The sequence below is a fragment of the Rissa tridactyla genome, chromosome 8, assembly GCF_028500815.1.
Source record: "Rissa tridactyla isolate bRisTri1 chromosome 8, bRisTri1.patW.cur.20221130, whole genome shotgun sequence".
Taxonomy (NCBI): Eukaryota; Metazoa; Chordata; class Aves; order Charadriiformes; family Laridae; genus Rissa; species Rissa tridactyla.
Window position 1 is genome coordinate 11,270,642 of NC_071473.1, and position 24,883 is coordinate 11,295,524.

Genomic DNA, 24,883 nt, shown 5'->3' on the forward strand with positions numbered 1-24,883 from the left:
CTACGGCTGTCTGCAGCTCTGCTTCTTATCAAGGTTAACAAATGTAAAATACTGTGCTTAGATCTGCTTTTGAGACCATTTGTCAACTGGTAACATCACTTTTTCATTCACTTCCAAGAAGAAAATTTATCTTCTTAAAATATAAAATATTACCAGCCTGTTTTAAAGTTTTAACTGTCAAACTTCGTAATCCACCTTTCTAGATGGTCTGTTGTTCTTCCTCTGACTGTACACAGAAACACACTGGTCTCTGTGTGTTTCTCTGCCCACAGCAACAGGGCAGAACGCTAAAACTTGAATTTGCTGACTTTTATTATTTTAAGAATTTAAATATTGAAGCAGTTGAATTTGTGAAGTATTAGAAAGCCTGAGAATTCTGAGCTTCACCCACCCTAGGTACTCAAAAAGCCACAGCTATTTTTTTGTTCTGTTCTTGGCATTGTTTTTCCCCAGTGGCTAGAGGCCCTGTGTGTCTTCTCAAAGCAATTTGTTTAGAAAAAAGAATTTTAATGTGTCTTAGGACTTTTATTTTAAAGAAAATTTCCTCAGGCCCACTGAAAAAAAAGCAACTAAAAAAAATACACCCCTAAAATGAATGATACAGGAAGTCAGACACAGAAGTCAGAATAACAGCTCCGGAATCATTTACAAAACATGCTTTTTTCCCCCCAAGCACCAAAACATTAGCGTACCAAATCCTATGAAAGAATATTATGAAGTCACAGAAATTAAGTTAGCCTTGTTGCCAATTTGAAATATAACAAAAGTGGAGTTATGATCCCCACTCTACACTTTTAATTGCCTTACCTGGCATTCCATGGATAAGGTCTCCACACAACACAAAAAACTTGGGTTTAGGGTTTAGTTTGTTAATGGCCTGCACTGCTTGCTCTGCTAATTTGATTTCTTCTCCCCATTCATCATCTCCATTGTCAGTGTCTCCAACTGCCCAAGCTTTCATCAGTCCAAACTGAGGATCTGCTCCTTGGATGAAGTAGAAGGGCCCCTTCCATTGGTACTCATCATCTAAGTAGAAAAGAAAGAAATTAAAAAAAAAGAATATTAAGCACTAGAGAAAATTTAGGAAGAATGAAAGTTTCCATGCATCATTAAATTAATTGCTCTTCACCTAAATAAGTTAGTAAGCTGAGGCCATTTTAACGAAAGTACAAAATTCTGTAGTCATTCATATAGAACAAATATAAAGGCAGAAGTACAGCATTTTCCTCTGATGGGTAGCTGCAATAAATGAAAGTATATTAATCTAATTATACCAGCAACATCAGAATTAGCAGCAACAACTAAAAACCTAAATCAGAACTGTCACAATAGCTCCCAAGACCTATGAGAAAAAGGTGAGAACTCAGAATCAAACTTCCATTAGTAGAGTCAGTGCAGATGGAGGGTACAACAGAATTTTTACTGCTACAATTTTCTTGTATCCTTGTTTCTCTGATATGACTGCTATAATAACAAGTACCAGAAAAGAAGAGTGATACGTAAGACTTCAAGCACATTAAGGAAAAAAACCCAAAAATCTCAACACTGAGCAAATAAAGTAACAGTTGCTATAAATTAAAACCCCAAATGGGTATCCTGTTTCCTAGACTTACATCTCAAGTTGGAATTAAAGTACAAACATGAGTACACTGTGGTTTCTCCAGCTGTCTAAATGCATTTGTTTGCAACCTGAATCTTTCAGTTTTGACAGCTGTATTTGGCTTAATACATTTAGTGTTACTGGGGTTTTTTTTAAACAGCATTTAAACTGTTAAAAACTCAGACTACATCAATCTATAGTTGAATCTAAAAAAAAAATGGAGCAAATTATTTCAAATTAAAATATAATCCATAAATACTCTCCCATATTATGTCAGTCTGATCTGAAATACAGTTTGACACAAAACTAATCTTCCAATAAGAGTACATAAGCAAGTAGCATGTCAATCACATGAATTTACTTTTGGTTTTCTTTCAAGTGATCTAGAACTGGAGCTTCTTACTTCGCAAGAAGCAGGGTCTGTTCCTTTCAAGGAAGGTTAGAAAGCAGAGGTCAGAATTCATCTCTTGCACCACAGACATGCTGGGGTGAGGGAGAAGGAACGTGGGCAACTTCCAAAATCTGCTTGCAATTGTCATCTGTTGCTATGGCATCAGATCATTTTGCCAAACACAACCTTCTACGTTTCAGTTTAAGTAGCATTTAATTTCTAAACAAAATTATTTATAGTCTGTTAATTCATACCAGCATTGCCTAGTTCTAAATAACAACAACTTATTTTATAGATAGAAACTTTTAGCCATTTATTAGCTTTAAATTCTGAAATGAAATTAACTTTTCCAATTACATAACTTATTCAAAGTAGTAAAATGGATCCTTCTATCCATGGGTTTGCAATAGAAGCCTTATGGAACCAGCTGAACAACATAAAATAATTTAAGCTTTTATTTTATGTCTCGCATGGCAAAATACGACTGCCATAAAAAACAGCTTACATGCTGCATCAAATGCATTGTTTGTACAGAGAAATCACCTTATAGTTTTCATAAGTGAAAAGCTACAGAAAAAAGATACAGTTAAGAAAGCTTGCATCAGAAATCCTTTATGACCTATACAAAATAAAACTGAAAAAAGGGAAAGTCTGAAACAGGAACTTGTTTTGGAGGAGTGGCACAATCCTCACACTCATTAAATGGGGAAAAAAGCTCAAGTCTTTGAACAACATGGCAGGATTTTTAACACCTGCCCTTCTTCCAGCTACGCAGTAGACAGTATTGACAATCAATGCTACACAAAATCTACTTGTTTTGTATTGATTAATCTGAAGCCAGTAATTTTTACCATAGTAGTCTAAGTAAAATAGAGAGATTTATCTATTTATTTTTGCAGGAAATACTTAGAAAAGACAGCTAGTCTTTGTTTTAAAATTGTGTTTCCATTACGGACATATTGTGTTTCCCTCTCCAGAGCCCCAGGGATGGTGTCTGGGGGCCAAAGGCAGCTGGGGCACCTGTAGCAGGCCAGGTAGCTGTCAGGCAGGCTGGCTGGCTGGCACAGGCAGCAGGACTGGACCAGGTCCCAGGTAACAAGGAGCTTCACTTACTATGTTTCAACAGAGAGAAGTCTGGCAAGCAGACAGCGCGCTGTCAGGGAGCATGCAGAGCTGATGCAAAACAGGTTGCAAGGCCAGACCTGGGGCTATTTAATATATGCTTCATGAATTAATTTTTTTTCCTGCCTTATATTCATGCCAATACAGTAGCTCTCTAGGTTTAAGTACCTGAATGTTTCCAAGAGTGTGCACAGATGCTCTGGTTTGAGTGGGTGACTGATGGTCACGTGAGGCACAGAGAGAGACACTGATAAGATGAATTTGAAAAGAGAAGTTCAGTACACAGACAGAATCAAGAAGTGGCAGAAGAAAGGAGAAACAGAAGATGCAGGGGTGGAGGTGAAGAAGAGTGGGGAGAAAAGGAAAGACATAGGAGGTGAAAAGAGAAAGGAACTGAAAATCATGCAGAGGTATATGCTATATTCTCCTGGAGGAAAGAAAAAAGATAAAATGAAGAAAACAGAGACAACAGAAGAGATCCAGAAATCAGGGCTACATAAATAACATTTACTTAAAATTTTAGTTTAATTAACTGGTCTTAGTCAAATATATTCTTGTGGTATTTGGTAATTTATCAAATAGTTACAAAAAATAACAGTAAGGTTGAATAAATATTTTCTACCTTGGTCTTGTTATTTGATCACTCCATCTAGAAACCCTATTTTAAAAAAATAAACCTAATACTTAAGCTAATGGAATTTGGTTTATTACTTATCAAGTAGTACTCACTGGTTTAGTTTAGTAGTTACTGATTTTGTTCCCCATGAAACAAATGAATATATGGGGAAAAAAAATAATATATGGACACTCGGTTTAAACTTACAACTTAAGGTTTTGTTTATCAGGAATGTGCTTCAATTACTATAAAGTACTATAAATAAAAGTGGAATATCATGGAGAAAGCTGTATTGACACAACACCACTGGTGCAAACTTGCACCTGCACCAACTCTTGAGCCTGTTCTGAATACAGCTCATCCAGAAAATAATTCGTAATTGCCCTCACTGGTCTGTCTGCAGAGGAGTTCATGCCAGTTTTTCCTTATGTGTGCAAGGCATTAACGACAGTCCAACTAAAGTTTAAAGTGCTGCAACTACTGCAATTTGGCTAATTTTGCTTAAAACTACAGGAGCAGACCTGCACGAGTGCTCTTTCAACAGACCAATACGGCAAGAGGGTAGCAATGAGAAACAGAATGTAAAAGCATCTTCCACTACCACAGATGGATCCAGAAGTCTTTTGGCTAACAATTAAATGATTTATCAATGGACTGTGTTCAGATAATTATTAACAAAACTTCTGTACCCTGCTTCTCTCCCTTACCAGATGCTTGTTAGCACCCTCAAGCAGAACAGGTACTATAGGCCATGCAAATGAACTTTGTCTACTTAAGCAGTAAGTCAAGCATCACAAAATATTGTTTGAACCATTTTTTGGGACTTTGCACTGAATCACAAGAAGAGTGCTCAGACAAATCATTCTGTTGCTATCCTAGGGGGATGCCAAAGTCTGGCAGAGGGTTGGTAACAAACAGCATTGGGCACAAGTGGTGGGAAGGGGAACAGCTGTTTTTGCAGTAATCATCTAGTCGTGATCCAGGTCCTAGATGTTACTCCATAAGGTTTCAATTAAAGAGCACGTACAGTTGCTTTCTTCCCTTCAAACATAGCAGCAATGACCTCAAAGGCACCTTTCTTGCTAGGAGTTCCAATTTTCATGCCTTTAGATGAGCTATATAGTTGTATTAGACAAAGTGCATGCTAGGTAAAGCAACAGAAGATTAGGATTCAATTAATAAACAATTTTTTCTGCTTTCTCCCTTGCATTGCAAAATTCAGCAGAGCTGAGAACGCCTGCACATTGGCTCTTCATCCCTACGAGCACAGAGGCTGTTTGCAACTTTCTGAATTCACCACAGCAATAAGAAATTCAAACGCCAGACAAAAGTCAGCAGATTTCTCCGATAACTGATGTACATGCGATTTCCATTTCTGAAGGTCAAATAATGTCTGCAGAACTGCTCTTACACATTGAGCCACACAAAACTCCTATTCCAAATCTGTTTTGTTCCCAGGCCTCCTTAAGAGATGCACAGCTAATCGCCACGGAAGAAGTCCAACTTCAGAACATGTTGCTATGCCTCAGTTTCAATAGCTTCCCACTCTTTTTCTGCTCCCATGTATGCCAAAGTATGGAGAGAGGATCAATGCAATGTATTTTTAGTAGCATAGGCTGAAAAATGGTGCCAACGTCTTAATTTTGTCTAAGGATTAATTCTGTGAAGGGCCAAAGTAGTCAGCAGCAATTCACAAGAGAAAACCTCAGCCATGTATTGTGATCACACAAAAAGACACTTCAAGGACATAAGTAGGATTTAAGCCAAATCTCAGTATTTCTAAAGGACAATAGCTAATATCTTGCCTTGCCTTTATTTCTTCCCCTTTTGCTTTTCCTAATTTCTCCTCCCTATATCTTCTCCCCTCTACAAGGATCACGAACACACATACACAGAGGTTGCTCGTACAAACCACTGCAAGCTGGCCTCTCACAGCCACATAGTACTGGTGGGATTTCCAATATTTGGTGGGATTTTTTTTAAAAGTAGATTGGTTGGTATCAGCAGTACATTAGTTTTCATCTTCCTCTACACTCTATGGCATTTCATGGAAACAAGTTAGTTAGGAAAAGTTCCTCCCAGCCATAGTTTCTCTATAGACACTATTGTATCAGAGGAGAATGGACGCGGACACACACCTAGTGCTTGCTCACTATACTGCGGGCAGTAATAAATACAAAAAACGCCCTCATTCTCACGTTAGGTTTGCCAGGGGAATTAGTTTCACTTCTCTGAAAGATCACAAAATAGCAGAAATAGGTACATTGTTCCCTGCCTTGAGCTGTCTCTGCTTAAAAAGTGTGCCTCTGACTCTTTTTCTAGGTAAAATTGGACAAGAAACACAACCTTGGTTTTCTAAAGCAGCTATAGGCAGGAAGGAAAATGGAATCTTTTAAGCAAAGGCAGAAATTATATCTCATAAACAATACAAAAGGCAAAAACTTTTTCCTTGCAATTGTTTTGCAGTTTATCTTTAAAGGAATTTGTTTTCATTTCAGGCCAGAAATAGCTCGAAAAACAATAAAGGACTTGCACTAACTCCCTAATAATTCCTTGTTTAACATTAAAACATTATCAGTAATTATGGCTTCAAAAACACCATCGTTATTGTCTGTATGTCCAAATAGAAAATATTTCAGTCTAATGAAATAGGCACTCTTTTCAGATACATTTTCCATGTGTACCTGAGAGACTACCAAAGATGATATTATTGAGGGTTCTGCTGAATGACCAATGCAACCTATTACGGAAGGTGCAATTTTATGAATCAGGGAAAAAAAACATTCAAAACAGGTACCAAGATACATTTTTCAGAAAAAATAAAACCCTTTAAAAGAGCAGTTATTGGAGAAATGAAGTACAGTGAGCCTAAACTACAAAGATAATGTCAGTAGAAACACTGACAGAATATAGTTTTTCAAATAAATTAGGCAGCTCTACTATTCTTAAGAGATATACTTTTAAACTTCTTAGATAACTATCAAGGTAGGAAATGCCCCCCCAGATACAGTTTATCTGTACTGAGGGCTACAGAATGCTAAACTCTAGTCATGCCTTTATGCCCACCCCCAAATTTAACATGTAAACTCATTACAGAAACTTTACAGCCCATGACTGTAGGTGTGAAGGGGGGTGGCTTGCATAATGACAAGGTGAAGTCACAGAAAGTTGCTTGAAACCCACGTATAAATTTGCCTAATTCATATGAGAGCTGAAGACAGTACTGGGAATGGAATATGCTAGCTGGGAAACAGTTCTGATCAGCACTCAAAAAATATTACTGTTGGAGAGCTCTAGAACAGTAATCATAATGCGCTAAAATCAAACACTCATGCGAAAGCAAGAAAAAATAAGAAATCAACTGTGGTTGTATTTAATTTCAAAGGAAGACAAATTATATGTAATTATGATGCTTTTAAAAAGTGCAAAAATCCTTGAAGGCAGCATGGAAACTATTCAAAGACACTGTCCCAGAGGCTCAGACCATATGCACAGCATTTACTAAAAATGTCAGAAACACCAAAAACAATCCAGACTGACTAAAAAACATAAGCAGCAGCTATAAGGACACTAGTAAGAGCAGGACAGCATAATTCAAAAAGCTAAAGCATCCAAGTTAAGAACACAGGAAAGATTTTATGCACTGGAATGTTAGATACAAAAGTCCAAGAAGTCAAACTAAAAAAAGTGAAGAACAGTTGGAAACAGCATAAATCTGAAAAGTAGTAAAGCCTTTTTAGAGGCATTAGGAATAGGTAGCCTCCCAGACACTAACCAAGGCTAACAGATGTTCCAGACAAGCAAGATGCAACAAAAGATAAAGGCAGAGCATAAAAAAAATGTAAATTTTTGTATCCATGTTTATTTTGAAGGACCTTGTGAAGATCTAATGTCAGAATTCTTCCTTACAAACAGTGCATCTTATCTGTCTCAAATCAAAACATCAGTAGATGATTCAACAAATAGGCACGAACAATAACAAACCACTCAGATAAGGTGGCATCCACAGAAGAACTCGAAAGAAAAAACAGCTAACCCCTGGGGAGTTACCTCTTGCTTAAAACTGCCTTAGCACCAGAGGAGCGGGAAGATGGCCAGCATCACACCTACATTTAAATTACTTTCCTGAGCAAAACTACTGACTGCAAAACTGGCATCTGTACAGGCAAGTTAATGGAAATGGTAACAGAGACAGTAACTACTGCACTTACTGATTCTTCAGAAAGAGTAATCAGCAATTTTTATATGGACAAGGGTAATCCACTTGATACCGTCTCCAAGAGGTATCTGACAGTTATTCACCAAAGACTCTTAAGGAACCCAAGAGTCCTTGCATGAATAAAAAGAAGGTAAGAAAAAAAAGAAATGGACAAGACACACGGATTCCACCTGCATCTGTACTGGGGCCTATACTGTTCAACATATTAAAAACAATTGAATAGCGAGGAAGCAAAATTTGCTAAAACTAAACCATTTGGCAGTATGAAAATTAGAATCGGGGAGAGACTTCACTGCACGGTGAGTGTTCAAGAAAGCGGATGCAGAAAAGTGCAGGACAGTGCACATGGGAAAAACACCACCAACTTCACAGAAACCACGATAGTTCTAGCAAGTGCTACAAAGAAAAGTCACTTCAACGTTCAGTAATGGCAAAAAAGCAGAGACAGGAAAGGAACAGAGCAAAATAAAAAAATATGAGAAGCAACTGAATAAACTTAAAGACTGGTGAGGGAGGTATGACAGAGGAACATAAAATCTTTTGTGGAATGGAGAATGTGAGTATACAAACATTGGTTACCCGCCTGTTCCAGATAGAGGTTTTGGAACCATCAGTAAATCTAGCAAAAGACTAGTTTGTTTAGTTGCTTGAAAAAAGCGTTCTACCTACTTTCACAGAAATTCCTTGCACAGCATGCTATTGGCATACTTGGGACAAAAAAACACAACCAAAACAAAAAAACCATGACTTTTTTTGAGAAGTAGTGAAGACAGAATTTATTCAAACATATGGTCCTGTTTCTTCACTAAAATACTAAAAGTAGTAGACATCCGAAGCATAATTTCACATGGGTAGAAAAGACAGAATTTATTTAAAAAGTAAATCCAAGGCATACACAGGTCCTTTGCCAATTAAGAAGGGTATTTATTCACTGTTTGCTTCTACGCTCCCTCAACTACATGGCTAATTTAGATCCCTAACCTTGAGCTTCTGATTCACACATGTCACATATCAAGTGTAGATTAGAGCAGGTTACAGGTATAACCTCCATGTGATGTGAAAGCAGACTGAACAAATTACTATTAGGGGACACACAGGCTGTGGAAGGGTAGTAAGTCACCATTGAGAGGGAATGGTGACTTTAAATTTTGAAAGGAAACAGTGTGCCAAGCCACAGCAGGGGTAGTAAGTGTTTTCTATAGGTAGCTGTTTAAAGAAGTAGTAAAATCTAAAGACTGAGGAAAACAACAAAACACAGATAACTGATTTTCACCCTAAACCACAAGAAACTTTGCTTCAGTTTTATCAGCCCTTTGTTCTGTTTTGTTTTTTTTTTTCCCAATCGTTTAGTTATTACAAGGTTGTGTTGAACTTTAGCCTCTTAAGAAAGAGCTAAGTAAATTATTGACAAAGAAACATTGTACCCGAAGATGGCAGCTGGACTATGACAGCCTAAAAAGTCCTGAACAAGATTAAAAACAACCAGTCATTAAGAAAAGTGTTAATTAATTAATATTTAAAGAATACAAGGACAGTTTGGGAGAATGAAACACACCTGGAAAACAAATATCCAAATCACTTTTTTTTCATGTTTAAGGCAATTTTCAAGAAGTGCTTGAAGCTTTTGTTCAGAATTTTTTACACTGCCTTTGAACACTCATTTTGCTACAATTTCACTATACAGTTGATGTAACTAGATGGCTTGTCTGCCATCTGTCCCCTCAACAAATGCTAGGCATTCTGTTCCAAACCAACCACACCATCTGCAATTAATAGGTTGCCAGAATGACTGTATACGTATACTTCACATGCTTAGAGTTAGTGATTTTTCTTTATTTGGCAACAAGCAAAGCCAAATATTTCCAACAAAAGCCAAGAAAATACCACAAAATTGTTGGGATTGAATAGTCTTGCCCACCTCACCAAAGTAATACAACTTGTAATTTATAAACAAATACAAGGAAATAAAATACCTTCCGTGTGTGGCAATAGGAAAAGATTTCTTAACACAGAGCTTGTTATGCACCTGAAAAACCTGTGCATGCTGCAGAACCTCCACCCTTGGGAGAATTTTGCAAACAGGTGAGATACACATAGATGTTCAACATGCTCTTCTGTTGGCCCAGCCACAAGCTAAGAACCCATATCAGCAGGTGGCTGCCATCTTTGGCTTGGCAGCGGCCTCATTACCCGATTCACCTGAGAGGAGGTAAGTCTAGAAGGAAGTCTTCTACACAGCTGACCTACACTCGGGCACTACCAGCCCAGGGGGTAACGGTGCTGGCTTTGCACAGCCTGGAAACCCAGGGGAGGAACCAGCCACTGACATGAGAGAGGCTGTAGCACCTCGAAGAAGTGGGATCTTATCTAGTTGCATCCGTTATAGCACACCTGCCTTTCGTTTAAGTGACCTAAACAATGAGCCACCTGTAATCTGTCAGGTCACCCCCGCAGGTACAAACACATAATAGCATAGTGCTGGCACTAACAGTTTCACAAGCCGGGTTTAGCAGCACTGGCAAGCGTTTTAGAACGACTCTGGTGTTGGACCCTGCTGGCACATTGCCCACGGGAGCCGGAGCCACCCGCGCTGGCAAACGCTTCCAGGCGCCTCTGCTCTCCGGCTGAGGTGGGCACGGATTCGGGAGGCTCCAGGCGCGCTCCGCACAGCGACCTGCCACAGCTCCGCCTTCGGCCGAGCTCCCGCCGCCCGGCAGCGACAGGCCGAGTGCCGCCTGCTCGCCCGGGCAGGGGCTCCCTATCGCGGCCTTCCTGGCGCCACCAGTCGGCCCAGGGCCCTGTCCCCGTCCCTCCGAGCGCCTGCCCCGCGTCTCCCCTTCCCGGCGGGGAGCGCTCCTCCCGCTGCCGCCGGGGAGAGCCGCGGGCCTCCCCTCCGCACGCCCCTCCCGCCCGGCTGCGCGACGGGCAAGAGAGCCCGCCGGAACCCGCAGCCCTATGCCGAGGTTCCGCCAGGCGCTCCCGCGGACCCCGCGGTGCCTACCTTGGCGGAAGGCGGTCAGAGTCCTGCCCCGGGCTCTCAGAATCGCGTCCCCCTCCGCCGCCATAGGTCCCGCCCGCCGTGCGGCCGCTGCCGCGAGCCGCCGCCTGGCCCCGGGCCGGCGAGGGGGCGGCACCTCCTCCGCCGGGGGCGGTGCCTGGGCGCGGGCGAGAGAAGCCCCCCCGGCGCAGGGGAAGTGGGTCCGAGAGAGGCGGCTTTCCGGAGCGCGGCCCAGCAGCTGGGGAGGGAGAGGCTGCCCAGGGAGAGGCGGGGGCGGGGGCGCGGCCCCGGAGCAGAAGGGGGGGCGCTGCGGGGTGGCTCCCCGGCGCCGCCATGTTGGTGTGGCGGCGGGGGCCGGTGCGAGCGGGGGGGCGGCGCGGCGACATGGCGGCCGCGGGCGGGCCGGGCTGCGGGTGAGAGCGCAGCCTCCGGGAGTGGAACCTGCGCTGGGTTTTAAATGCATAATAATAATAAAAGTAATATATTTCGTTCGTTTTAAACGTTTTCCTAACCTGCGAACTGAAGTAAACTGATGTCATCTAAAAGCTTTGGCAGTCTTCCTTTGTACCTCGAAGGGGTGTTGTCCAGGTCAGATTTCACCTTAGCATCAATTGCGCTCACAAAATTAGACATCGCCACCAGCTGCTCTTCGAAAAAGAGAAAAAGTTACATGAAGAAAGTGAAGGCCCAGGGTGTCCCTGCCCCCACGGCCCACTCTCCGGCCTGCCCCTGCCTTGCCCATAGCTGCAGGTGGGCAGCTGCCATGGCCCACACGGCTTCCATTCGGCACCGGGCTACGTGGTCAGGTAATAACTGAAATACATAAATACTGAAAAACGTTCCAAGGAAATGTTTTCTTAATCTTTTCTGGCCTGGAGTCCTTTTTTGACTTAGCAATACAGGCAGGATAATACATTTGTGATTTTCCAGTCAGACAGCCCATTACGCCACACTGTGTGACATGCAGAGTTGTGAGCGCCTCTTTATTCATCTTGTGGAATCTACAGCGAAACACTAGATAAGGTTCCTGTCATCGACTAAAATGCATTCCTATGGCTGGATTATTATTCCATCTGTAAATTGGGGATATTATCCACAAATGAAAACCGTTTCATTCCTGCTTGTAAACTGCTTGATGATCATTAGATGGAAAGCGCTAGATGAAGTCTTTTTTATTAAGTCGTTTTTGTCAATTCCCCTCTTTATGAGGCAGCATTTGGTACCTTAAGCAAGGAAATACTAAAATGCATTTTTGACTCTTAGGTGCAGCTTATCTAAATATCCTAACATCATCACAGGAAGAGGTGATCGTGGTCTAAAGCTGGAACTGCTCATGCTAATATAAGAGCAATTGGCTGAATGATCCAAAGAGATTTTTGACCTGTTTCTTTTCCATTTTCTTCTCACCTGCTTAATAGGGCTGAGCAGCCATATACCAGAATATACGACTGCTGCATGACGTCAGCTAAACTTGGCATGTGTTTTGCAAGTGAAGAACCATCAAGATCAGGCCAAAAAGCGTAGAGAACATGACTGTTTTGGCACCACAGCATACTGTAGTTTTGTAGCAGAGGGACGTGAGCTTGTGATCAGCACACCTTTGTCGTAACCTGGATGTGTTGCTAAAGGCAACCAGTTTTCTTAAGGTATGCACATCTGAAAGACTGAATCAGAGCCGGCAGAGATGTGGATTCTTAGATCTTCTGGATTTATCTAAATCTCTGAAATTTCACAGTTCTTTTTTTCTAGGCATGCGTAGGGGGCTCTCTTCTACAAAATTCTGTTGTCAGTACTGTATCTGATCTCTTTGCAGGATGGGTCACGGATGAGCCTCAGGATGCTCAGCTTTTTCGAGGTGATGAGTACGGTGAGTATGCAGTGTGCCTACATTGTCTCCTCTTCAAATGGCATCCTCTGATACTACATCAGCTTGAATATTGTCTACTGTAATAGGGATGTCACAAGAAATTTCCATTTTGTAACTTAAACACATTTTCTTGTGCAATTTTGCAGCTTGAGTGCAGAAGTGTTTTCATCTGCAGAAATAAAAGAACATTTGCATATAAACGTGAGAACTGAGGATGGGGAGTGTGTGTGCAGGAGGGGGATTTCTGCTCTCTCCTGCTTCCTTTCCTCTGCCAAATTTGAAGTATGCATTTTTGAAGCCAAGATCAGGGACCAAATGCCATACAGCTAAACTCATTTTACTATGACTAAATTGTTTAAAGTTACTACTGATCTGTGTTAGCTTAATTATAGATTTTCATGGACTTATTCCAGATGAGGCCTAGATAAACCAGCAGAATTTTGTCACAGGACTTGATTTGTTATACAAAGTTTCATAAATATGATGACACTGAATAAATAATTTACAGTACCACATGTCTGGTCTTACTTACAGAGTATAAATCGAGAATAATACAGAGGAGAATATATCATTCTGGAACAGCATGCAGTATATTGAAAATAAGATAGATAAGAAGTGAGAAATGGAGGTTTTGAAAAGAAAATGCTTATATAAGGTTTAGCTTAGTAATGACTCTGATTAGAATAGTGCAGATCTGAGGAGTCCAGATCTTCTAAGACTTATTCTAGTGTGTGTAAGATCACCCTGCCAGTCCTTACAGTTCTTAACAACTTGGAAGTTCTGAAAAATCCACTAGCAGACAGACACTCTATTTCCGACTGCGATTGAAAGTATGATTGTATGCCCTTCAAGAGACCAAGATAAAGCTCTAATAAAACAAGTAATTCTAAAATGTACTATATTTCATGAGCAATACATATAAAGAGCAAAATAGTCAAAGCAGTGGTTGAAGGAAGGAGTCCTTTCTCTATTCTCAGTAAATGACAAGAAGACAACAAATTGCAAAAATGGAAGAATACAAAAGGTGAAAAGGACAGAACAGGGTTGTTCTAAACATTGGAATTAAAATTACAAAGCACAGACGGATATACAGAAACTAAACCATTTTAATCTTATACATAGAATAGAATGACTATCTGCCATCTGGAATTCAGAGAATCCAATGAAGGTTGGAGGTGTAAACAACACACACAGGATTATCAACATCTGTTTTCAGTGCATGCTGATATATATGAGTCCTTGAGGGATAAGTTAGAGAAAAAAATGGGAATTAATAAAACCTGATGATATAAAAAGGATCACATCATTGTATTTGTTTAGAAACAATATGGTCCTACACACGCTGAAAATAAATAATGCATACAATGTATCAAGTCTGTTTTCTATTAATCTCTTCTTCCAGCTCCCGTAAATCCTGTAACAGAACAGCATTCCTAGCAGATGTAACATTTTGAAAGGTTTGGCATATGATAAGCCTCCTATTCTTCTTAGAAAAGCTAATGGATAAAAATTAGTAAGTTTTGAAAATTTACAGTAGTATCTCATACTAGCCCACTCCATCTCTGTCTCCCGTTCCATTGCTGAGAGTACAAGACTGCAGGATGACTATGCCAGTATAAATAAATTGAGCAGTCTGAGCCTAAACCATTACAGAATATGATAAAACTTAAGGTCTGATCCTTTGACATTCTATATGAACGTAAATGAATTACTACACTAAAGAGTGCTTATCAATGTTAAAAAAAACTCCTGTTAATATTTAATCTTGATACCAAATGGCTTTCCATTTTCAAAGGGCCCACAAAACAATATAAAAATATTAAAAATACTTTGCACAAACCAGCTTTAAAAGATTGGTTGACCAGGACCAATGTTTTGTTGCTAGGAAGGGGACAATGATGACATTGATTATTTCCACAGTTAAGAATCCACAATGTAATTGATTTTTATCTGACTCATTTAGTGTGGGCAGGCTCCATTTGTTCAAGAAACCTGTAATATATTCCTTGAATCACTGTAACTATGAGAGATATAAAAGTTGATGTAATGAGTTAAACACACTATTTAACTCAATTTGTTTTGCACACTGAATTCCCATTTCTGACACAGATACAGGTTCTATCTAGATCTACTGGTCGTTTTTGTAAGATGTCTCATTCATTTTGTGCGCTTCCAAATATTCAAAAGTTCTACTTTATTCAGGGTGCCTCTGATTTTGGATTTCCCTATCGTGAGCCTTCATTTTCAGGTACACTGAGTACTTGCACCTTTCATTGAGTAATTGAGACCAGGGCTGCCAGCAAATTCAAAAGTCATGACCAATAATGACTCAAGTGAATCAGAGCACTATACTAAAAGCAATTTTTTGATCTGGTGCTTATTTTTGACACATCAGGTGTCTACTCCTGAAGAGCCATGGATGTTTGGGTCCTGAGTTTGTATTTACACTGCTAGATACAGAAAAAAAGCACAGGAGTCCAGCAGGGCTAGAGCTAGGTGAAAAAAATCAAGGCTTTAATTGAAGTACCGGCTTCCAAAATTATGCAGAAAATTTGTGATTGACTGTCACCTCATCCTGAACTATCTAAGAACTTTCTGACTTAAATGCTCTCCAGAATTATTCCAGTCAGAATTGGACAGCATTTACGTACTATCTAAAGTTTATGATTTCTGCTGCTCATCAAGACCTGTCCAGTCACAAATGGAAGGGAATTAGGCATATAAATAGATTTGAAGAAACTATTCAGTATATATATATACATACGCATATGTATGTGTGTGTTTTTATAGTACTACAGGCTTCAGGTATATATTATGGGACTTGGTGTAAGAAGAAAAATCTAGATTAAGACTTTTAATTCACAGCTAGATCTAAAATTTGGACTTGTTGGACTTCTCTTATTTTTAAACAAACAGATTTCCCATTAATGTACAAGCAAAAGCAGCAATCTGGCAGAAGAAGCAGAATTTAGTTTATGCATCTGTATGCATGACTCTCAGATTCCTTTCTCCTTCTTTGCTGATAAATGACATTTTATTAGAAAAAAAATAAAAACCCAGATGATCATTAACCACAGTTGCTATTTCTGCCAAAAAAAATCAAAGCAGCAGCAATCCTTCAAGTATTAAAATTCAATAAACAATCAGAGCACTTAGAGGTTTTTTCAACTAGGCATACAACAAGGACATTCTTGTTTTACTTTTACATTGGTTAACTCAAAATGCATTGCAAACGTACTGGGCAAATCCCTTTATTTCCTTGCTCAAAGCATAAAATTGTTTTTCAGACTAGAAAAACTCATTTTTACATTACAGGTGACATGCAAACAATTTGGGTTCTTTGAAAAAATGATACTTCCTTTTTCTTCCTTTCTTGTATAAAGAGAATTCATCCTCTTTCATAAAAGGGGAAATTCTTTTATGGAAAGCCAGAATTTTAGCAGGCAGGCTCTTTGCAGCTCACTTGTTTAACCAGATATATTTTTGAGAAGCACATGTACATCACCATTGTGACAGGATATAACAAACTGGACATAAAGAAATGACATCAGATTACTCTGAGAAAAAAAAAGTGATTACAAAAAAAAAATGTGAAAGAGGAACCATTGGCATACCACTTTGTTGTAGAAGTTGTAGCTTTTGCTACAGAGTGAGGTTTGACACCACAGAATTGTCCTCTGTGTAAGTGGAAACTGTAAGTTATGCATCAATCAGACAAGTTAACTCTTTTGTTGATTGGCCTTCGCGGGTCCCAGACTACCACTACGCTTCCCTCAAAATACAGCCTTACCAATAGATTGCATCAGCAGTTGAGAGAATCTTGCTGCCTTAGAGAATGATTTATGTCCACTAAAACCTTCACAGAACTCTTCTACACATTAGTATTCACTCATGTTGTGTGCCAGGTTTTGCATGTGAAATAGATCTCAAAATTGACTTCACCATCTGTAATGTCACTAATATAGCAGTCACTGAACTTCCTGAAACAGGATGACTATGAAGGATGCATCTATTTTGCAACAGATTTCTATAAAACAAAATGTTTTTCAGTAATTAAAGCTGGAGATGAACAAAGAAGGTACTTCAGGAAAAACACAGATTAATTTAAGCATAAATGACCCATTTAAGTTTTTTTTTTTTCACTCAAGTAATGACTGAAGAAAATTAGTTCAGAGACTGATGAAGGATGCAGAATAGGTAATTATTGCTATTACAAACCTCTTAGTTTAATTTGTAGCAAATATGATTTGAAAATTAAATAGTACTTGATTTTTTAATGTTCCAGCGTGGACTCTTTCAGCTGTGTCTAGCACTTCTGTTTCTCAGAATTTCAAAGACCTTTCCTTTTCCATTAATGATAATATTAGATAACCAGAAGGATCCATTTTTCAACAGTATTATCTCAGCAATAAATTACATTTTCAACTTCTCTCAGGTTCCTAGTCTAAAGATCTGTAGGTGTTTTACAGGCCTTAGGTAAAAAGATATAAAGATCACACAGAGTCTGATTTATGACTGAAAACATACCATGCACCACAAAGCTTTTACTTTCAAAATTAATAATAGATGAGGACAAGACTGCATGCCATACAAGGCAAAAGTAATCCACATGTTTTGCAGTGGCCCTTCACTTCAACTACTCTCCTCCTTCACTGTGTTGGTGATGATTTTTTTCAGATTTCTTCCAGTTGTACTTGTTCATAACAACTAAGTCAATGACACCAAACACTGTGTGTATTCGCATAGTGGTGTTCTTTTAATAGTTTAACCTTCCAATATTTTTCAGATCTGTTACAAATGTAACAGAGTCCAATGTCCAACTATAAAAAAGCAGACTTAAATCAATGATCGAAAAGTGGCTTTCCCACTCTTTGAATTTCTTCTGTTTTTAAAACAATGGAAAACTAAAATTTTATTAGTGGAAATATTGCTTGGTCTTATCTTGGTACATTCCTACATTTGCTGAAGGATGATCACAATAAAGAGATATCCCCTATAGAGCAGGCAAAATAAAGAAATTAACTGAAGTGCCTCTTCTTTAATGGAACCATTAAAGATCATCTTGATGTTTGCCTCTTGGTTGCAGGTGTGTGCAGTAGAGAATGTGTAGAAGCTATATGTTCTGTACTTATTCTTAGCCTTCTGTAGGCTAAGAACGAGAAGAGTGCTACATTCAATGCTTAGCAAATTTACTCTGTGGCAAATTTACCCAGTGACCTTGCAAAATGAACTGTTCCATCTATTTTTGCTGCAGACACCCTAGCTTTAAAATCAGGTAAAACTAAGACTCTACTACTATGAAGCCTGGTCAGGCTTGTTCAACAACCACGGTGGAGTCATGGAATGCTGTCGTTCAAGAGTGGGTCTGAGAGTGAGAAAATTACATGATGCCAATCCAAAGACATAGAGAGACTGAAGGCCATTTGTCTATACGGATGCACTCAACAAGCAGAGGTGTAACAAACCACGTTTAACTGTGGCATGTTGATGACACCCATTTGACAACACAGTCTGGCTACAAACCTATGGTCATGAACCTATGCAATGGTCTTACTTTATAGACTAAGCTACTGGGATGAATGATAAAACAGGAACATCCTAAAAATAGTGAAGCACGATTAACATTTTTGTTGAACACAGTGGGATGGATTCATCAACCATAACAATTTTTTGAATAATTAACTGTGCTGAATTTTTCATAAAAAAAGCACAACATTCATACGGTGTAATTATTACAATGTGAAACACGTTTTAATTAGAACAAGAGAACTTTGTCATTGGGTAGGTAAATTCATAGTGTCAGGAAATGTTCTCCTCCCCAGGTTCTAGGAATTATGTGCCTAACATTCTTTTGCAGCACACAGTACAAGCTACTATTAATAATATATCTATAGCTGAACATAAGGTATGGAGGGAGTATTTAAAATGTTTAATTATTCAAATGAAGGAATTAATTGACTGTGCCTTTTTTGCAGTTCCACAATATTTCTAAACATTAGAAGAGCTCAGCATGCTAGGAAGAATATAATAAGTGCCTGGGAGGAAATAAAAACTAAAATAAGTGGAAACTGAAAACTTTCCTAATAACTGAAGCTATGGCATCCACACTGTATGTGCTGTCATTTGGAGTTACATGAATAAATCAAAACCATGATACATTCCTATGTATTTGGGCTCCTGAATGGAATGAACTCAGGTAAGAAAAATAGAGCTTATCATTCCTAGTAGAGTGTAGGCTGTTGGTGTTTGCATATTAACAACCTAGCCAAAGCTCTCGCAGAGATGGCAAGATTGCTGATTGGTGTTGGTATTTACCAATTAACTTTAATATCAAGAAAATATAAATTTACTTTTACTGTCTTTTAATTAAATCTGTAGCACATGCGAATTCACAGTAAGATGAGTTGTTATGCATGTGTCTCTTCCCTATAAATCTTTTCTATTTTAGTATCTTGGCATGAATGAAAGAAATCTTTCCAGAGAAAAGGTACATCACATTCAACTGCTTATAAACAAGGCTTTGATCTTTGGTGTTTAGGCTTAGACTTTCAAGGGGTGTCTCCTTACTCCCATGACTTCCATAACTCAAAATGTTTTCAGAAAATGCAGTGACCTTTTGAGTTGCAGATGCCATAGGAGTTATATTGTACTCCAGTGAAAACCTTGAAGAAAGGCCTTGAATGTGAACAAGTAATCACTGATTGGAGAGCCAGTGGAGTATATCTAGTGTTGGTGTTGTACTCGTCCTGCCACTTCAGTTTTGAAGAGCAGAGTGAAGTCCAAATGATTCACATTTAGGCTTTCCGTGACAACTGTAAGCAAGATGATATTCTGCTCACCAAAGAACCTCTTCTTTCTTTTTCTGTCCATCCTCATATTAATCTGAAGTAGCTTCTTCATCTCTTATTAATTGTTCTGTTAAGTAAACAAAACAAAAACAACAGAAAGAACACAGGGACAAGTTCTTCTTAAGCTGAGAGATGAAAGTAGGATTTAGAATCCAGATTCTTGAATGGACTAGGAAGAGGCACCTGCTTGCTATCTTCTGCTAGCTATTTAACCTCTGCAGAAGAGCACTGGGTGAGACAGACCTCTGTGATCAGCACTTCATTGTTGGTTGTCATGCTTTCCACTCAGTATGCAGACTTTCAGGTTAATCCTTCTGAGGCATCTAATTCTCTATATATCATGTAGAGAAAGCTTATATATCTGAGTCTGCATTTGAAATTCTTCTCTGAAAGACAGGCATTATGGGAAAACAGTTTAAAGTCAAGCATTTGGAACAGAGCAACTGGCTTTAGGGGAAAAGCATATCTATGTGTATACAATATATATATACGTACACAAAATATGTATATAATATATAAAATGTATGATCTGATTCAGTGGGTGGAGATCTTGATGTACAATTCCTATTTGACATATAAAATGTGATGTAATACTGTATCAACAAGCTGCACTTCACTACAATATTTACTTCTGTATATGACAAATTTCTGTAATTCCTGATTCCAAAATGATGGTGCCTTTTTACCTTCATCAGTTCAACAAATTCTAACCTAGTCTCATGTGCCACCATATTGTTTGATTATTTCTGTGAAAAGTATTAAAGAATTCTGAATTGGTGAGAATTTCCCAGTGCTGAACTTTTGGCAAAATAGCATTCATTATTATACTTCCAAGCTTACCTAGATGGAGATCATCACATTCCTTTCGGGAACAGGCTGATGGGAAAGCAATTACTCTGTTTGCCTCTCTAGAAATCTTAAGGCAAATTTGGCTCAAGAGAAGGTCAAACTTAACTGGAAACCAGGCAAGCTGTAGTAAAAATCTAAATATTGTTAAATATAAAATGTATAGCCATATATCCTGGTTCGAGGTAAAACAGAACCAATTTTCTTTTCAACAATTTTACTTTTCAGTTAATCCTCTTCTAACTATCTGAAATTAACAGCATCTTTTTCAGACAGTGTCCACTTTTAGCAGATAAGGTCTGATGTTTATAGTGAATACCAAAGAATGGTATGCAGATTACTGCTGTAACAGCCAAGGTCACGCACTTTATGTGCCATGTTGGAGGGTTGAAAGCAGAAAAGCATAAAGCACCTCCAGGGAGTAGTGGACAGGACAGAGGACCCAAAACTGACCAACAGAGTATTCTATCCCATCTGCACCATGCTCAGTATAAAAGCTGAGGGATCAAAGTGGTCAGTCTCTTTCTTCAATGTCTGGTGTCCGAGGAGGACTTTCTTTGTCTGCCTTGATCCAGATCCTTGTTCCTGAATCTAGTTCCTCAGTTCAGCTCCCATCTGTTGCTGAGTCCAATCCGTGACTTTCCCAGTGCCTGCCAGTGACGTGGTCATCATCCTGGGAGCCTGATACTGGTTTTGTATATATTGTATATATTTCATTATTTTCTTCTTATTATATTTTCTTTTTATTATTTTATTATCAATATTTCATTAAAGTAGTTTAGTTTCTTTTCAACTCATGAGTGTCTCTCTTATTTTCTGTCCTGTCCTCTGAAGGGGAGAGAGGACAAAGAGAGCATCTGTCATTCATTCAGTGGCTGGTCCAGCCCAAATCACGACACCATATAAACAAGTTATTTATGCAAGTCAGCATATTTCCAGTCATCTAGCAAGAAGGAGGAGGAATCCATGCAGATAATCAGCATAAAGACTGTGCATAGCTTCTGTCTGCCCTAAGCCTTCTTTTGAGAATTTATTTTGGACTGAACTGACTGTTTTTATACACGCAGGCTAAATTTCTTGCCCAGTGCAGGTTTTGTAAGCCAGTATTGCTAACTGTAGTAGGGTTTCTCCCACTGTGCATTTTAAGGCATTGAGAGATCTTTGCATGGTGTGTTCGTGCACTTGATATGCTACAATACTTGAAGTCCATCTACTGTAAATAAGGATGCGAAGCTCATCTAGGAACAGGCTGGGAAGCCCTGACCTGAAGAAGCATCTGTTAGCTTGCTGTCAGCCAGAAATAACAATATCATAAACAGACTGGTACTAGAATTTCCAGTCTTTCCTCTTGGCTTCCAAAGCCAGAAGAAATCTGTAGTTCTGGTGTTGCACTCTATTTTTTCCCTTCAGCTTCTCACTAGGCAAACAGGCACCCTTTGTCTTAATAAAAAGAGTGATCAAATTTTTACTAACAACCAGCAGAGAATACTTGCTTCTAAGGCTTCTGCCAGGTTTTCTTAATTGGACTCTTTGGATAAAAAAAGCTAGCATAAGGCTATGCTAGTAGTCTCAAAGCTCTGATTTTCACACTTAAGCACTAATTTCCTTCAGGATAAACTTTGGTTAATCATATTTCTGCAACTCAAGCAAATAAAGAGCAAAATTCACCATGGCTGAAAGGAGCCCTGGTCCCATTTAGAACCCTTAGAAATTAATCTACTCGTATTCTGCCAGTACTTACTACTTCATCCAGTTTTTCAAGTATAATTGTTTTGGAAGCATCTAGGTATAAGACTAGATAAAGTCTTTCAGTAGCTAAAATCTGTTCAAAATTAATCTCTCAGTGAAAAATGTTTTGTCCTTAAATCCTAATATACTGAATAACAGATTTATAAATCTTGGAGACTGGCATCTGGTTTCCCCACAAAAACAGTTCTTCCACTTACTCCTGAGAATACCTTGTTCTGCTTCTGCAGATGAAAGATTAGAACCCTGTCCATACCCCCCCACTTTGACTTATAATGATGCTGCCAGCAAGGACACAAAGCAGTGTAAAGTGCAATGACATTCTTGTACAATGCAGCTATTAAGAATTTGGAAATTGAAAATAGCAGTGCTTACTCTTTGAAACTTAGAGGTCAGTAAATATCTTGAAAAAGGATTTGTGAACTAATGAGATTGCTATTATTTTTCACACTTTTTCTTTCTTGAAGAAAAGAGAATTGCAATATTTCTGGGTTCTTACATAGCCTAGTCTAGCAAGTATTTATCTCACCTTGTAGATAAAAACAAAACAAAACAGAAAACCTCATCCTTGTGTAAATCCTGTGTAAAGAGAAAAAGTGCAAGGTAGAAGTTAACTTAGAGGACTTCATGTTTGAGCTTATGAGCAATAAATCTCACCTGAACAAACATAATAATACCATTCTGGGTAAAACTTGCCTAAGATGACTGAGCAGACAGATAGGTATATAAAATATTTTTTTGCCAAGGAGAACTCACATTTATTTATTTATCAGCTAGGGTTTCAGAGGAGTTTTTTTATCAAGAGAATAATATACCACATGTGTGTCATTTCTGAAAAAAATCATGCACCTCTCTTATACAGTCTAGACTAAATGAAAGTGAAGAGAGCATTTTGCAGTTTCTCCAAGTAAATGCGTAGAGACCAACAAGACTCAACAGATTTTTAGGACAAAATCATAAACTTGTTGTGGTGAGCACCATGATGTGTGGGGGAGGAGGGAGAAGTGCCAGCTGGATCCATGATCTATCTTGGCAATTATACTGTATTCATCACCATGGTATCAGAACACCTTTACAAGCTCTAAGAGTAATCACAGTAAAGGATCTCTAGTTTCTTCTCATGTCATAGGAGGGATGGCTTTGTTATTCTCATCATTATTATTAGTGTGGAACAGGTAGGTGAAAATAAGAGATTTTACATTTTATTCTTAAGGAGCTGAGATTTGTAATTGTTCATTAACTCCACAACTGTATGCCAGCTGCCAAGAAAATTTTATCTGTTCACAGTCTATAGATGACTTTTCTCTCATCCCAGAGGAATGCAACTGTAGTTGAAAGGTCATGAAGTCAGGGAGAAGTAGACTTCATCCCCTTACACTGTCAGGGCACAGAAGAGTTGCTTAGGCTTGATGTAAGCAGGAAGGTAGAAACAAGGATTGTTGAATACGCTGCTGATTTTTATTGGCTTCCCTAGTAGTGCGGGCAGCTTCCCTCAGCATATGTGCTAGAGAGCTGTCCTTATCGCTCTGCCAGCAGACCATGCCTCCCTTGGGCTTCAGTGTACTGATGGAGACCAGAGTTCTGTTTGAATGCATTTTGAGCAACATATAGCTATCTGCACTGGAGCTTAAAGGTGCACTGTATGCAAAAATATTATTTCCTTAAATATTTCTAAATTTCCTTATCTAATAGGTGTCAGCATGTGGCCCTTATCTTTGTTATTTTTGTCTTTAACTTTTTGTTTATATTTTTTTCTGTATCCTTTAATGTTAGATTTTGCGTTTGCTTTCATTATGAATAATACTAGCATTATAAAATGACACCATTGAAACAAATGGAATTTTATGTCCTATAAAGAACATCTCAATGAGAATAAACTTATTAAATCTTGATTCCTTAGAGTGGAATCTTCACTGCATTGAATTTAATGGTAATATTCCTGTTAACACTAACGAGTCAAGACTTTGTCCTTTGCCTACAGCTGTCAATAAGTAATTAATGATAACCAACAGACCTAATACTAAAAAAATCCTTTGCAATGAGATGAAAAGACTGAAAACTGGGTTCAGGCTTTGCAGGAGGGATCTATTTCTGATCTTGCTGTGCAAGTGTTGTTTTTTAACTTGAGTTAAACAGTACGACAGAAACAAGTGAGTTAATTGGGTATTATGAGATATCTGCTCTTTTTCACTTATGGTCATTTTATGTGTTGAAATACTTGTGTTGCTTTCGTAGGAAAGCTATCCTATTGTTCAGCCATCTAAATTATCTGTTTCTTCATCATATGATCAAGGCTCACTTCAACCATTCTAGTTTGCATAGAAATTACATGCAATTTCCTTTTTATTTTTGTTATTTTTTCTTTTTAAAGAAGAACAATCACTATATTCACAGGGAGAATTTGTTAAGCTGGAAAATCATATTTAAGACTTCAAGGTGTATATAAATTGATTTTAAAGAGGCCAGATTTCTGTCAGGTGTGTGGGAGTGAATGACAGACTAATTCCTACACACAGCCAAGAAAATTGTGAGTTGTCCTTTTACCAAGTATTCAGTTACAACTGGCCCTATATATATGTATTATTTCCATATTATACAGAAGTCTTCCTTTTGCAGCTTCTTTATATTTT

At 38.6% G+C, this 24,883-nt stretch overlaps 1 protein-coding gene across 3 annotated transcripts in view; it reads right to left on the reverse strand.

Annotated features, from left to right (window-relative positions):
* The window catches only part of CPPED1 (calcineurin like phosphoesterase domain containing 1), a 48,626-nt gene extending 37,458 nt beyond the window's left edge, over positions 1-11,168 (reverse strand). The window contains exons 1-3 of one of the 3 annotated variants that reach the window (XM_054212580.1): positions 10,950-11,096; positions 3,282-3,360; positions 808-1,026 (exon numbers count right to left, since the gene is read on the reverse strand). In XM_054212580.1, the coding sequence (XP_054068555.1) occupies positions 808-961 (154 nt within the window). In that variant the 5' untranslated portion in view covers positions 962-1,026; positions 3,282-3,360; positions 10,950-11,096. Of the gene's footprint in view, positions 1-807; positions 1,027-3,281; positions 3,361-10,949 lie in introns of all 3 variants that reach the window. The other 2 variants (XM_054212579.1, XM_054212581.1) reach the window with 2 other exon arrangements.
* Between the last annotated feature and the right edge of the window lie 13,715 nt (positions 11,169-24,883).